Source organism: Psittacula echo, assembly GCF_963264785.1.
Source record: "Psittacula echo genome assembly, chromosome: Z".
NCBI classification, from domain to species: domain Eukaryota; kingdom Metazoa; phylum Chordata; class Aves; order Psittaciformes; family Psittacidae; genus Psittacula; species Psittacula echo.
Window position 1 is genome coordinate 4,269,777 of NC_137742.1, and position 16,229 is coordinate 4,286,005.

The 16,229-nt window shown below is 45.4% G+C and overlaps 1 protein-coding gene across 1 annotated transcript in view; it reads right to left on the reverse strand.

Annotated features, from left to right (window-relative positions):
* ARK2N (arkadia (RNF111) N-terminal like PKA signaling regulator 2N) overlaps positions 1 to 11,811 on the reverse strand; it is a 50,729-nt gene extending 38,918 nt beyond the window's left edge. The window contains exon 1 of the mRNA XM_080638414.1: positions 11,680 to 11,811. Within this exon, the coding sequence (XP_080494540.1) occupies positions 11,680 to 11,733 (54 nt within the window). The 5' untranslated portion in view covers positions 11,734 to 11,811. The remainder of the gene's footprint in view (positions 1 to 11,679) is intronic.
* Positions 11,812 to 16,229: the final 4,418 nt, after the last annotated feature.

Here is a 16,229-nt window from a genome sequence, read left to right on the forward strand (position 1 = left end):
TTTAAATACAGGTTTTTGCTTCATAATGCTTAATGCACATATTCTGCCTCTTTCAAATGGAAGGTAACTACCAGCTATGGGTTATATGACAAGCCTGCACACAGGCTTCTAGAAGCATTCACCAGCTGCACTGGAATCACACACACAAAAAGAAGGAAAGCACCACAGTCCTCATAAAAATAAACTCATTATCATACAGATAAAGGCACACAGGCTTGGCTGCACTTGTCTTCCTAAAACTCTGATTTCTTTCTCACAGTCAAAGCATTTTTCCCAAGTCTGCAGTGATTTAAAGTCTACAATGCTCTTTACTCTAAAAACTTGAGAAGGCATACTTTTATCACTATCTGTTCCTAAAAATTTAAGTGACTGTCAGATTTTTCATTATTCTTTCAACAAAACTGGTGGCAGAAATCAATGCTAGGATAGCCATGCTCCATTTCTTTTTCTCTGCCATAGATTAGCTTGCACAAGATTACCTTACTGAGGACAATCATACGGTTGTACCAGCTTTCTCTAAGACGTTAACATTTTCTCACTTTACCTTCCCATTTCCATTACTCAGAAGAAATAAATTCTGTGCCATTCTATGCAAATAGACCTTTTCTCAAGAAATGTTGTCTGTTTTTCTACCACAGTCAATAAAGTAATGCTCACAGAAAAGCCACATTTTAAATTGCTGGAGCATAACAGTATCTAATTAATCCTGATTTTCAGAGCACAGGTTTTCATTCTAATACGAACATTTACCTGAATTACCCCAAAAGGAATCAAATTTTGCTAATTTACTAATTTATTTGCTAATAGCTCCAACTGGCAGATTAGGACAACTGCAATGTAACTCTCATACAGTACTGTAGTATTCATTGGAGAAGGGCTTGTGCTGTCTCTGACAAAAATCAAAGCCAGACACAAACGTACCTTGCTCTTGCCGTTATTTGGTAGTTTTGAAGGAGGAATGAGTGCCATGGGACACACAGGCAGCATTCAAGGAGGCTGTAAGGCCATTCTGCAGTCCATTGCAAATGTGCAAAGGTAGAACTGCCTACCTGCTGGGCCAGTTTGCACCCATCAAGTCCTTTTGTAATTAAATTTCCCACAGAAAAGCTGTGCACCTTATCATTGGGTTAGTGGCTGAGTAAGATCAGTCAGGGTCCAGAAGGACAGTAGGGAGAGCATCTTACACAACAGACAACAGCAAGAGGCCATGAACAAGGGAGAGCAAAACAGCACTCCAGAATTGTGCAATCCTTGACATCAGGAGGAGAGACACTCTCAGCAGATAAGAGCTGTTTTGCAAGGTCTGTGTAACATTCCTTCTCAGTAACAGTGATGCCTCCCTAACGATGCTACAACCACCGGGGCTGCCTTGTGGCACTTCTGTACCTGTCCTGGGTTCAGCAGCAGCAGTCATTTTTTCTCCTTCTTAGTAGCTGTTGCAGCACTGTGTTTTTGACTTTCGGCCTGGGCACAGAGCTGATAACACTGATGTTTAGACTGACCAAGGACTTTGTGAGCCTCATGCTCTGCCAGGGAGGAGGAGAAGCTGGGAGGAAGCAGAGACAGGACACCTGACCCAAACTAGCCTAAGAGGTATTCCATACCACAGCACGTCATGCCGGGGGATGTAACTGGGAGCTACCCGGAAGGGCTGGATCACTGCGGGGTTGGGGTGAGATACCAGTTGGTGAGCGGTTGTATTCTCTTCCTTGTTATTTCCTTTATCATTATTATTATTGGTGGTAGCAGGAGTGGTTTGTGTTATACCTTAGTTACTAAACTGTTCTTATCTCAACCCGTAGGAGTTGCATTCTTTCGATTCTCCTCCCCGTCCCTCCAGGAGTGGGGGGAAGAAAGGTGAGGGGGAAGTAGACTGCATGGTTCTAATTTACGGCCTGGGCTTAAACCACGACAGTACCTCACACAGCAACTCTCCACCTCTTACAGCTATCTAAGAACTCTCGTCACTGAAATATAAGTGGTATGGATTTATGACAGCCATTTAAAAAAGATGGGTTAAGAGATCATAGAATCATACAATTATAGAATAGTTAGGGTTGGAAAGGACCTTAAGATCATCTAGTTCCAACCCCCCTGCCATGGGCAGGGACACCTCACACTGAACCATGCCACCAAAGGCTCTGTCCAACCTGGCCTTGAACACCACCAGGGATGGAGCATTCACAACTTCCCTGGGCAACCCATTTCAGTGCCTCACCACCCTTACAGTAAAGAACTTCCTCCTAATATCCAATCTAAACTAACTCATAACCCTTGTCCTATCACTACAGTCCCTAGTGAAGAGTCCCTCTCCAGCATCCTTGTAGGCCCCCTTCAGATACTGGAAGGCTGCTATGAGGTCTCCACGCAGCCTTCTCTTCTAGCCCCAACTTTCTCAGCCTGTCTTCATACGGGAGGTGCTCCACTCCCCTGATCATCCTCGTGGCCTCCTCTGGACTTGTTCCAACAGTTCCATGTCCTTTTTATGTTGAGGACACCAGAACTGCACACAATACTCCAAGTGAGGTCTCACAGGAGAAGAGTAGAGGGGCAAGATCACCTTCTTCAACCTGCTGGTCACACTTCTTTTGATGCAGCCCAGGATACGGTTAGCTTTCTGGGCTGCAAGCGCGCACTGAAGCTGGCTCATGTTCATTTTTTCATTGACCAGCACGCCCAAGTCCTTCTGTGCAGGGCTGCTCTGTATCTCTTCTCGGCCCATTCTCTAGGCGTGCCTGGGATTGCTTCGATCCAGGTGTAGGACCTTGCACTTGGCATGGTTAAACTTCATAAGGTTGGCATCTGCCCACCTCACAAGCGTGTCAAGGTCCCTCTGGATGGCACCCCTTCCCTCCATTACATCAACCGAACCACACAGCTTGGTGTCATCGGCAAACTTGCTGAGGATGCACTCATTCCCACTTTCCATGCCAAAAACAAAGATGCTGAATAAGATCGGTCCCAACACCAATCCCTGAGGGACACCACTCATTACTGGTCTCCAGCTGGACACTGAGCCATTGACCATATCTCTTTGCGTGCAGCCATCCATTCAGTTCTTTATCCATCGAGTGGGTCCACCCATCAAATTGATGTCTCTCCAATTTAGGGACAAGGATGTTGTGTGGGACAGTGTCAAACGCTTTGCACAAGTCCAGGTAGATGACGTCAACTGCTCTGCCCCTGTCCATCAGTTCCGTAGCCCCATCACAGAGGGTCACCAAACTGGTCAGGCAGGATTTCCCCTTAGTAAAACCATGCTGGCTGTCACCAACCACTTTTTTTTTTTATGTGCCTTAGCTAACTCTTATGAGCCTTTCCAGGAGAATCTGCTCCAAAATTTTGCCAGGCACAGAGGTGAGACTGACTGGTCTGTAACTCCCAGGTCATCCCTTTTCCCCTTCTTGAGAACGGAGGTTATATTTCCCTTTTTCCAGTCATTGGGAACTTCACCTGACTGCCATGATTTTTCAAATATGATGGCCAGTGGCTTAGCAACTTCATTTGCCAGCTCCTCCAGGACCCGCAGATGGATTTCATCAGGTCCCATGGACTTGTGTACGTTCAGGTTCAGGTACTAAGTGACTTTACAGTTTCTAAGTATTTTATGATCAGACCTTTTTACACATCTTTGCCTCAGGAAATGAAGAAACCACACATATAATTTAAAGCTTAAAAAACTTTTAATTCAACATCAGTACTGTGTCTTTGCTTTAAGCCAGTATCTTTCTAGTGTAGGGCAGTAACATACACATTTTATCGTTTGGCCACTGAGGAAGAGAGTCAAGGTGACATGCCCAAAGGCTGCAAAGGAGCTGCAAGCTAACCAAACCCTGACCTTAAGTTATTTTCTCGTCCACAAGCCACTAATATTATTCTTTTTTCTTTTTTTCCTTTAATTAGTAAGCTAGCAGTATAAAAATATGTAACACTATATATGAAAATACAGTATAAATATTGCAACATGAATTTTCAGTAAGTATATTACTGAAAAATAATTGGCATCAATAAACTAAAGGCAAAGTCACACTGCACTGAAATTATGGAATACTTAGTAGCATAAGATACCAGCTGCTATTGGACTGTTCTTAACACTAAATCCTTGATCCTTTTTTGATCTATGAGATGTGCCAATGGATTTCAGCATCCACTGGATTGCCAACAATGGATACCAGTCTTTGCATGTCCTAAGCGCTCCTGAAGAAGCAAGCACTCGTCACACTGGTCTGTCATGACCTAACGAGGAATCAGTAGGCAACAGGTACAGCTCCACAGGAAACCACCTGCCACCTTCTCACCAAGAGCAGCTCTAAGGAGGACTTTGTGTTGTTTGACAAGAGCTCCCCATGACCCAGCCATGTGCACTGGCAGTCCAGAAGCACCCTGTGTCCAGCAGTGTGAGCAGCAGGTCGAGGGAGGGGATTCTCCCCCTCTCTGCACTCTGGGGAAATCCCCCCCTGCAGTCCTGATGCAGCTCTGGAGCAACAGCACAAGAGGGACGTGAAGCTGCTGGAACAAGTCCAGAGGAGGCCATGAATATGCTGTGAGGGCTGGAGCAGCTCTGCTCTGGAGCCAGGCTGAGAGAGCTGGGCTGGGTCAGCCTGGAGAACAGAAGACTCCTTAAGGGGAGACCTTAGAGCAGCTCCCAGTGCCTAAAGGGGCTACAAGAAACCTGGAGAGGTGCTTTCGACAAGGGTGTGTAGGGACAGGACAAGGCAGAATGGCTTTAACCTGCCAGAGGGGAGACTGAGATGAGATCTTAGGCAGAAGTTCTTCCCTGTGAGGCGCTGGCACAGCGTGGGCAGAGAAGCTGTGGCTGTCCCATCCCTGGCTGTGCTCAAGGTCAGGTTGGACAGGGCTTGGAGCTACCTGCTGTAGTGGAAGGCATCCCTGCCTGTGGCAAGCGACTGGAACTAGATGAGCTTTAAGGTTCCTTTCAACCCAAACCAGTCTGGAAGTCCACGATTACATGAAGAAAGCTCACGCCTGCCACTGAACTGTATTGAAGAGCACAGCTAACTCAAGACAGCTAATTTTTGAGTCTGTATCTTCACAAATCCTAACATTTTCCTCCTTAGTTGAGCTTTCCTAAGAAACTAATGCAACAAAACAGTTAAATTCTTGTAGAACACTGCAGCCATAGACTGGCAGAATTAGAGGAACTGTGGCATGGTCTGTTATGGAAGAACATAGAAAAGTGACAGTGTAGGAGAGGGTTAATTGAGAATAAGCTTTTGACAAACAACAGATGAAAAACTGGTACAAAGTAAACACAGGTTGACTCTACAAAAAAGCAAAAGCTACTTGGGTATTTCAGAAAACAGAACAGACTAGGTCAAAAGTCAGTTACATGTGTTATGAACGCCTCTACCGTGGGGTTTACTATCAGATACTTCCTACAGTACTTACTCCCAGTTGGCAGAGGTGCAGAAATTTGACCTCTACTTTGAGAGAGAAACAGACAGACCAGGAAACAGACATTTCTCTCCCACAACATAAAGAAGACTTTGCATATATTTGGCTACAGAAATTAAACAATACCATGTAAGAGGACACCAAGTTACCAGCTATAAAAAGAGCTAAAAGAAAATTAAAAGGCAGTTTTCATCAGTACCATGCAGGTACTGACAAGAGAAAAAAAAAAAAAAAAAACAAAAAACACAAAAAACCAAAACATAAACTAAAAAAAATACCTTTCTTACCCTTAAATAAAAGGGTAAGATAGAAAGAAAACTATGAAGTCTAGAGTATTAATCCAACCCCATTCTGCTCATTCCACACAGTCTTATTACTACTGTAACTTGATGAGTTCCATACAAAGAGCGAAATCCACTACAGGTGTTAAAAAGTAGAAAAAACATTTTGAACTCTTAGGACAAAAAAAAAGAAATCTATTGTCTGTAATCAAACCAACATCTCATTGAGGTGAGGTCTATAACTTTATAGGCCTTCAATCTCTGGCAAGATACTCATTAAATTTCCCTAGCTTAGCTTTATGGTATTCAACAGTGTCTGGATTTTCTTTATACATAATGAGCAGATCCAAAGTCTGTGAATTGCCTTTAAGATGACTTATTAGTAACAGTAGCTTGAACCCTTGAAAATTAAACTTCAAAGGCTTTCTAAAAACAACACACAAACAAATATGCTTGGGTTTTTTTATAATAGCCCCCCACAGATTTTCAGTAGTACTGATCAAAAGGGATTACCAGCTCAGAAGTAGCCATAGCTATTGACAACTCAGACTGTATTTATCATTAAGTCAGCTCATGGATATTGCTACCACAAGTCCATTCTTGTCCCACAGTGACAACTTCACTTACAAGACACGGTAATAAGCACGATGAGGCCTCAGGCTATGAGCATTTCATTTTACTTACTTTATTAGGAGACTGCCTCTAAATCCCCCTTATCTTACAATGCATTTCTAACCACAAACACATGGAATTACTAGAGATCTTTCTGACCTGCTCTTCACCCACCTTTTTCCCTAAAACTTTTCCTTTGCTAGAACGCTTAGAACTCTCCAGCAAGAGTTAGCATTCCCAGAGACCTAGAACGAGGAGACAGAGCTGAGGAGTCAGGAGATTACCAGCTGGGGAGAGAGCTACAATACAAGAGAACAGCACTATCTTAGTTGTACTGGGCTACCAGGTTAAATTCCTTCTTTTTACTTCAGAAAGTCTGACAATACTACTGGAGCATAAACTGCCAACCTCAAACTGGTATCATGGAAACGTAATAGTCCCAAGGAAAAACAAATTACTGAAATGGCAATAACTGCATCATCACACAGATAACTGGTATTACAAAGTCTGGCTTTTAGTTATTCCCAGTTCTGCTACTGTGAGTCACTTGGTCTCTAACCATTTTGGATGAATGCAAGTGAAATCTGCCTTCTCTGAAATAAGACCAAGCACCATGAAATAAGACATTAGAGCAGAAACGTAACAGGAACAATGCATCCGATCATGGTCTGGCTCTTTCTGCTCATTTCCAGGAAATTCTGAAGAATCAGGGCAGAAAAATACTGTACAGGACACTGAAGAAATCTCACTATAATGTCAAACCCACGATCCACATATACTGAAACAAAAATGCTACCTTGAAAAAGTCTGAAATACTTGCATTTAATTAAAAAGTGGCCACCTGTTCTGCTTATGATTTAAAAGCTGTCAGATTGAGTCCTAACAGCTTTAAAGCTGTCCTCCTGGAGACTAAATATCACAAGGCACTATATGGCAGAAGCCTGTACACTATTCTGCTACTTTAATCAATCTCTGAGCATTCAAGAGACAGACTATGTAGTTAAACTGATACAAAAAACTAAACACCTCCTTAAATAAGAAGGGACATTAGGCTGGATCATTCCAAACCTAAAGCTGACTCACCACATGACCACGGGCATGTTACTTGACCTCTCTATGTATTCAGTAATGCATCTGGAACAGTGTAATGGCAACACCTCAGTGACTGAGCAGCATCTCACTTTCAGTCCTCAACAAGTAATCGATGTGTGCCCAAACTGCATAAAGTCAGTCACATCCATAAACTGCTATACCGTACAGGCTCTACTCACACTGATAAGACATGTGAAGAGGAACACTAACAAGTGGGAATCAGCAACCACAAAGTTTAAATTCTAACCTTTAGCCATAACACTGAAGAAGTGTTATGTAGTCACTCCAGCCTACCTCAGAGATGTACTCTGTTATGAGAAAGCAACTGCAGAGGCTAATATTTACACTGTATGCACATTTTCAGTTACAGTCTCTTTTCTCCAGTTTTCTTCTCGCTCAGAATTGCACATTTATAGATGTTGCATTTCAGACCTCAAGTCGCAGGCTCAGCACTGCATTATGAATTAAAAACCTGGAACAAAGATGCGACAGAAAGACAACACAGATCACCACGAAAATAGTACTAAGTTCCCTGCAATAATATTTGTTGCCACAGATTCTGGTGTCATAACAGTTCAGATGATCCCAATTTACAGAGCTAAAATTCAACGCACGAGCATTGGTTCTCTCCCGAACTTCATGTACTGGAAAATGAAAACAAAAGTGGTTTCTTTGTGAACCTCAGGTTATCTTGACACACATTATGTACGACACAGCTTTAACCCAGAGCTCTCTCCCAGCACTACGCCCATCCCCCCCTCCTGCTCTTTCATTTTTGGTTCCCCATTTCTACCAGTAACATTCAAGCTAGCAAAGACTTTCAAGTTTTAGTACTTATTTTCCAGAGCACTTGCTCTAAGGAGTTAAACACTTGTAACTGTAGTATTTAAATCTTTCACTCTGATCTAGTAAATGTGTTATTAAATCTGCTGCTCAGTTTCTGTCAATGTTTACAGCTTTCTAAGTTATTTAGTCAACTGCTGATAAAAACACAGAAGCTGCGATCGACCATAGACCTAATTCTGTCAAAAAGTACCATCAACATGCGAACTTTGAAATGTTACAGAAAATTTAAGCCAGGTTGCTTGAAACTATTTAGTAATTTGAAAAGTTTCCAAAGCTTTAACTGGTGGTGATGTTCCAGTCAGCAAGTAATGAGGCAGATGTGCATGCTCAGCCTGCAGACACTTTTGCAGTATGGTACGCAGAGACTCTCATCTCATTAACAGATATTTAGGTGAGATGTTGATATACATGTGGGTCATAGATGGCACATACATCCCTGGTGGAGCAGGGAGCTGACATGCAATGGGGTGAACAAGATCAAGGCAAGGCAAAGAAGCTAGCCTTTTAAAGGTAAACATAGAGCATGCAGATGTGGGGTCAGGACGATCAAGGCAATTACTCCTTGTTGCTCTGGCCAAGTTACATCAACTTATCTACCTAACGTTCAGTGTTCAAAGCCCCTCATGGCTCTCCATATTTACTCTTTGTTCATCCAATCTTACCTCACTAATCTCCCCCTCATCCATGCTGTCACTGCCAGCGTGATCTGCCCATTTGTCAAACGTACATAAACATCCTTCTCACCTCTCTTACCAGCTAGAGCATGTATGACTACTCCATATCGACTGTTCTCACCTGATTTGTGGTCAGCCTCCGGTTCCTTCCCTCTTCCCCTCCCTCCACAGCACCCAGCTTAATGTATCCACTCATTTCACAACTTGTTTGTGCACTTCAACTTTAAGTAGCAGCCCCCACCTGTTGTTTATCGAGTGCACACACAGGTGGCCAAGCTCTAAAGCAATGCACTTTTGAATGTGTATGACCACAGTCCTTTCCTCTTCCTGATTTCTCAGGAATTTCTCATCGCACCTCTTCACGATGCCAACTAGCAATTAGGCTGAAGAGCAAACAGAAACAGTCAACACATTATAATTAAAAATTGAAGTATTATTAAAAATGAGTCAGAACTGTTATCCTCGTACTTGAGGATAAATACCGGCTGCTCAGACTCACGTACTACCTTCCATCACCCGCACTGCTCCTCCTCCTAATCTCCTAGACAAAACACCAGTGTTACTGGTGTACCAGAACCACAGAAAGCAGTATTTTATTAGCATTAATAGCCACATAACCACCCCCTTTGGAGCTTCTTTTGCCAGCACCAGACTGCTCCAGATAAGTAGATGTGAGAAAGACTCAGAAAATGATGCTTAAGATAGATTGCTGTTGGACAGCTGAGTTCATCTCACTGTTTTGTATCGTGCATGTATATGAGGAGGGATGTTTGGGCTCAGCAAACACCTGACAAGCTGCTGTCCTTGGAGCTTGTCACAAACCTGCTCCCTCTGCAAAGGCAATGCTTCCCTCCTCCTGGGTCAACAAGGGAATCTGCCCTGTTGTGCCTGTCTGACTTTCAGCTCCTCTATCACAGAAACAGCAATTACAGGTGTTAACTAGGGCAGAAGAACCACAAGATTAAGACCTCAAAAAAGCACTATATCCAGTTTCTACCTCAAGGTCAAACATCAAGTTTTTGAATACACTTCAGCAACTTTAAAAAAAGCTTTTTACATTCACCCTTTGTTTGCTGTTCTAAGGGCAGAGCTATTACAGGTTGTACCTGAAATTTCGACTTGAAAACTGTAAATAAGCTATTATTTGGTTTTACACTTGACAAATACCAGGTAAGACTTAAAAACAAATAAAAGGGAGGAGGTGGGCTTAAGAGAAATTTTACATTTTTGAAGAGATGCTCAAGGGTTCAAAGACTCGCTATTCATTCATTTGAAAGCTAAAATCATTTGCCCATGAAAGAACATCCAGTATCAAACAGGATTGACTTATCCAGCAGCATCTCTACACACACCTTTTTTCAGCCTTTTAAATGCTGTTAGGTACTTTGTGCTGGTTTAAAGTGTGTGACTATTACAACCAAGACCTTGTTTAACTAAGTTATTGCAGTTACAGCTTCACAAAAGCAGCTACAAACGTTAATACAAGTAGCCTGTTTCCACTATTTACAAAGACATAAATACAATTAGATGCTGCTTTACAAAGAAGTAAGCTCTCCCTACCAACTACACACTGTAAACCTAAAAAAACCCACCCAGAATTCTTTCAAAAAGCAGCCTTTTGAGTAGTTGCCAAACAACCTTGATACAAAGAAAGTTACAGTACTTGAACTGGGGAAATGCTTAAATTTTACAAGTCTGCTCAGACTGCCTTTTTCCCTTTTACAAAGAACAAGTAGCACAGTTAAATTTTATATTCTCTCTGGATAGCTGTGTGGCTCAAAGCCACATATGCAACCCATTAGACATCAGGAGCTCAAGGGGACCTCAGGCTCGATCGGCAAGGGGCAACTTGAACTCTTTTTCCGCATGAAATATATATTCCCACATCATCCAAGGTAAACAAAGAAGCAGAAAGACTAGGGAAGCATAAACCAGAGCAGTTACATGCCTCGCTTTTCAGCAGGGTTTTTCTCCAAACAGCTAATACGACTCCATATATGATCCCACAGTGCATCACACTAATCACAGAATCATAGAATCAGCTGGGTTGGAAAAGACCCTAAAGCTCATCAAGTCCAACCATTCCCCAGCACTGCCAAGGCTACCACTAACCCATGCCACTGAGGGCCTCATCGACACGGTGTGTGAACACTTCCAGGGCTGGTGACTCCACCACTGCCCTGGGCAGCCTGTCCCCAAAGGAAAAATACGGTCCCCACTGAGCCTTCTCTTATCCAGACTAAACACTTCCAGGTCCCTCAGCCCTTCCTTATCACAGTTGTGCTCTAGGCCCTTCATCACCTTCGCTGCTCTTCTCTGGACCCCTCCAGCACCTCATAGCCTCTCTTGTAGTAAAGAACCCAGAGAGGACCGTCTCTCTTCTAGCGAGGGAATTCAAAGTGCCCAGAAGTTGCTCCCAGGAGCTGGGGCACAGCTCTCACCGCTGCATGGCTCCAAAGCGGCGACCCGGCGGGTCCCTCGCGCCCCGATACCGCACGGCCCCAGATGGAGGTCACCGTTTACCGGCACCCGAAGCCAGCCGCCGGGCACCCAGCGCTCCCGAAGCCCTTGGCCTGGCGCACGCAGGACCGCCGGCTCCCCAGTTCCCGCCACCGCCGGCCCCGGAGAAAAGAGAATGGAGGGAGGCCGGTAGCAGCCTCCCGCCCACGCAACAGAGGGGATAACGGCAGCGGCGCGGCCCGGCCCGGCCCCTCCGAAGCGCGCAGCGGACGAGCCCTGTCCGCGCCGGCTGCACTCACCTGTAGGACGCGGGGCCCCGCTGCCGTCCCCGCCGAGCCGCAGCAGCCGCGCATGGACGGCCAGGACGAGCCAGGTCTGAATCGCGCCGCCGCTGCCCCCCCACCACCACCGCCGCCTCACAGAATGTCACCGAGGCCGCGGATTCGCGTGCGGCGTCACTTCCTCCCACAGCGGGAACACCGAGCGCCGCGCAGAGCGGCCGCCGCCCCACAGCGCCACCCTCGGCGCCGTAAAGGGAACACGGAGGTACCGCACCGAGCCCAACGCTGGCGAAGAGCAGGGGCCAGAGCAGGGGCCGGGGCCGGGGCCGGGAGAGGGGCGCGGCGGCGGCTGAAGTAAGAGCGGGAAGGATGGGTCATCTACCGGCTAACGGCACATCGTGTTATCTGATGCCATAGAATGCTCTGTAAGGGACCTTAAAGCTCACCCAGGTCGAACCACGTGCCATGGGCAGGGACACCTTCCACTAGAGCGGGTTCCTCCAAGCTCCTGTGTCCAACCTGGCCTTGAACACTGCCAGGGATGGGGCAGCCACAGCTTCTCTGGGCACCCTGTGCCAGCGCCTCAGCACCCTCACAGGGAAGAGCTTCTGCCTAAGAGCTCATCTCAATCTCCCCTCTGGCAGGTTAAAGCCAGTCTCCCGTGTGCTGTCGCTACAGGCCCTTGTCCAAAGCCCCTCTCCAGGTTTCTTGTAGCCCCTTTAGGCACTGGATGCTGCTCTGAGTTTCCCAGTGCGGGCAAACCAAGCTCAGCGATTGATGCTGACCCACAGGAGTAAAATAGCGGATAAGGAAGCAGAAAGGAACAAAGAAACAAGAAGAAAGAAACATCTTCACCAGTGCAGGGGCCAGGAGATGGGGAGGGCTAAGCTAGGTGAGGTGCATGCGAAAGGGCCGGAGCCCAGCACCACAAACACCTCTCAGCCCTGGGCCAACATGGGTTCCCCTGTGACACTGATCCCTGAGATCAGAGACCTGGGAGCTGGGTGGGAAGCGTGGTGTGCAGTTACAATAGCATTACAATGCACACGTTAAATACCCTCATGGTGTTTCTTAATCAGTACCTAGCTTTGCAGCTGCAAGGCACGTGTGCTGCACAACTGCACTGTGTGGGTAGTGCTCTGCAACTGGAAATGTGGCAGCAATTGTGAAATCATGGAATTGCTCAGGTTCAAAAAGGCCTTTAAGATCATCCAGTCCAACTCTTAACCCAGCACTGCCAAGGCCACCACTAACCCATGTCACTAAGTGCCACATCTATATGTCCATGAAACACCACTAGGGATGGTGACTCCACCACTGCCCTGGGCAGCCTGTTCCAGTGCTTGACAACCCTTTCAGGGAACAAATTGCTCCCAGTCTCCAGTCTAAGCCTTCACTGGTACAGCTTGAGGCCATTTCCTCTTGTCCTACGACTTGGTACTTGGGAGAGCAGACCGATCCTCACCTCACAACCTCCTTTCAGGTAGTAGAATCATTGCAGTATAGTCCCTAAATCCTGGCCAAGGCCTAGGACGGTCTGGGAAATTCAAGTGTTAAACATGCATCGCAGGGCAGAAGAACCTCTGGCAGATCCCACAATTAGAGGGATGATAATATAGAAAGGGGTATTTGCACATCTATCCCACCATCACCCAAATCATGTACATGGACTTGGAAATAGAGGTCACACACTATCTCAGAAGAATTTGTCACAGCAAGGATTAATAAGATTAAGAGATTCAGGTAGAAGTAGAGCTACATATCCAGAGATTCAGCAGCTTGTCTTAAAACAGTAGTTTGCAAGATAAATTTGTCACCAAACATGTAAAAAAACTTCCTTTGCAGGAGTACCATCCTCGCTGGTGCATGCAGTATCAGTGGTGTCAGCTTAAGAGGGAGTGAGCACGGTGCTAACGAAGTCCGTGTTTAAGGAAAGATAAAACCTGCTCTGTGTGGAGAGAGTCTGCTCTGATTTCATGCATGGCTCCAGCCATGCCCTGCCACCAACTAAAATCATGGAACTACAGCCTGCTTTGGGTTGGAAGGGACCTTAAAGCTCATGCAGTTCCAACATCCTGCCACAGGCAGGGACACCTTCCACTACAGCAGGTTGCTTCACGCCCTTTCCGACCTGGCCTTGAACACTGCCAGGGATGGGGCAGCCACAGCTTCTCTGGGCACTCTGTAACAGTGCATCCCCATCCTCACAGGGAGGAACTTCTGCCTCAGATCTCATCTCAATCTCCCCTCTGGCAGGTTAAAGCCATCAATCAGCCTCCACAACGTGCCTGGCTACTTCTGGGAGAAAGAAAAACATCCCAAAATCTGTGCTTTGGGAGGCACAGCTCCTGAAAGACACCCAGAGGACAACAGCCTGTCACACAGGTGCTAGGACACAGCAGTGAGGAACAGGCAATGCAGTTTTGGACAGCATACAGGAAAGCATAGCAATATAGGCGAGGGTGGTGAGCATCTGCCTTGCATTTGCAACAAGAGTGACAAATGGAAAGGAGCTCAAAGAACCTCGACTGAAGAAACCAGAAGGCTGGAGGCGTTAGAAAGGAAAAGGAAAGAAATACTGACTATTCTAGGTACAGTGGAATTAGTAAACAAAGCAGGGAGGCATTAGTGATCTGTAAATATTTGCATGAAGTAAGTGGGATGAAGACTGGTGATACTTAAATGAGTTTAATGGGGTGGAATTAAGAAAGGGCATGTTTAAGCTGAAAATCAGGGTGGAAAGCTTTTGAACAGAGAATCATAGGCTGCAAAATTGTCTCCTAAGGGAACTGGTGAAAGCTTTATTGCCTGAGAGTTTATATGCCAGATTAGGAGAAACACCATGGAACTCATTCTGAATTTTCAGCAAGATGCGTTGAAAGATTAGGAAGGGAGGAGAAAAGGCAGGCGGTGGTGCTGGCTCCAGGAATACAGGAGTACAGCTCTGCGCCTTTTGTAGCCTGCTTTTGCTCTGCTATATCGTTCTCTGTCCACATCTGCCAAGAGTGAAATGATTTCAGTATTAGTTACGTCCTTGAAGAAACAATAAGAACTCCTCTGTCTGAGAAAGGGGAGTCTTGGTGGGATATCTCTAGGGAGGATCACCAGGAAAGGGAGCGGCAGAAGCACCTTTAGGCCTGAGCTTCCAGGGGATGGTCACCACCACCACTGCCATCACCTCTCTCCACAGCTTTCCCAAAGAAAATGGGAGGAAATTAAAGCAGAGGCAGAAGTGACACAGAGCCATGTTGTGGTGTCTAAGTAAAAGCTTTTTGAGAAGGCGCTTTGGCTGTAAGGGCTTCTAGGCTGGCTACCCTCTGAAGCAGTTGGCAGGGGGAGTGAAGCTCCTTCATCCCTCTCCAATTTCTCCCCCAGCCCCAGGCCGAAAGTTTCCCTCCAGCTCCAGACTGGGAGAATGACTTTTCATGAGCCCAATCCCAAGCATCTAACAGCAGCATCCGTAGGCACATTACTGAGCATCCTCTGCAGAAGGAATATATAGAAACTTCACCTTAAGAGTAACATTTAAACAACGCCCGTTTTCCAGTGGGCCACAGGCTGCCAAACATTTGAAATCATAAATGGGCTTCTGAAACCTGGCCAAGCCATCACCCAGGCTCCTCCACAGGGGGGACCACGAGGAAGGACACTGAGGGGTTCACCATCCCCAAGCCACAGCCCGTATGTCTCCTGGGGAAGGAAGAGAGATAAAACCTTTCCTTACTGCTGGGTTTCACCAGCCAATATTGCCTAGTTGAGCAGCTGCACTGCTTAATTGGTATGAAAGGCATATTTAGCAAGCAGCTAGAGGAAGCATTTATTAGATTAAGTGGTGGCTTTGCAGTTGTGTGGGGTTTTTTTTACCGGTGATTACATGGCTCAGGAAGGACGGTGCAATGCTGAATGATTTCAAGGCAGATGGAGGCAGCGCTGTATCTCCCACATAGGTGGTACCCAGCAAAGAGAGAAGGAACCGCAAGTTTTCCTTTAAACTTACTGGTAAAGCCTCTGCTTACCCACTTATGGTGTTTTTTGTTTTCAGAAGAAATATTTCTGAATTGGAGACGCAGAAATCCTCCCAGCCTGATACTGGTGTTTCAATGAAGGAGAAAATGAAAAACATTTCTAAAGCCACTTGAAGTTACTTACAACAAACAGAAACTCACAATGAAGTATTTCCTGCAGCATGCAAGGGTGCATGGTCCAGGATTACTGTTGTTTCACTGCTGACTCTGTAGTTTAAAAACTCAAAGAATAGGTCAGAAATGCAAAATCTTTCTTAGACCTGTAAGACCTATTCAGTACTAGATGGAACTAAAACAAATCTGAAGTACACTTACAATTCAACATGTCACATTTTTTGCTGATAAGTACCCAAACAGAAATTAATATCGAAAGAGTATTTGGAGTGTTTTACTGGAGAAGTTACAAAATGCAACTTACTTTTAAAATAAATCTTGAAACTATTTTATTAAATTGTATTTAATTACAAAGTCCCATATTAATATTCTGTAGCTACTAAAGGATTTATAGGAATGAAAAAATAAATTGAATGCTTTCAGTCAAAG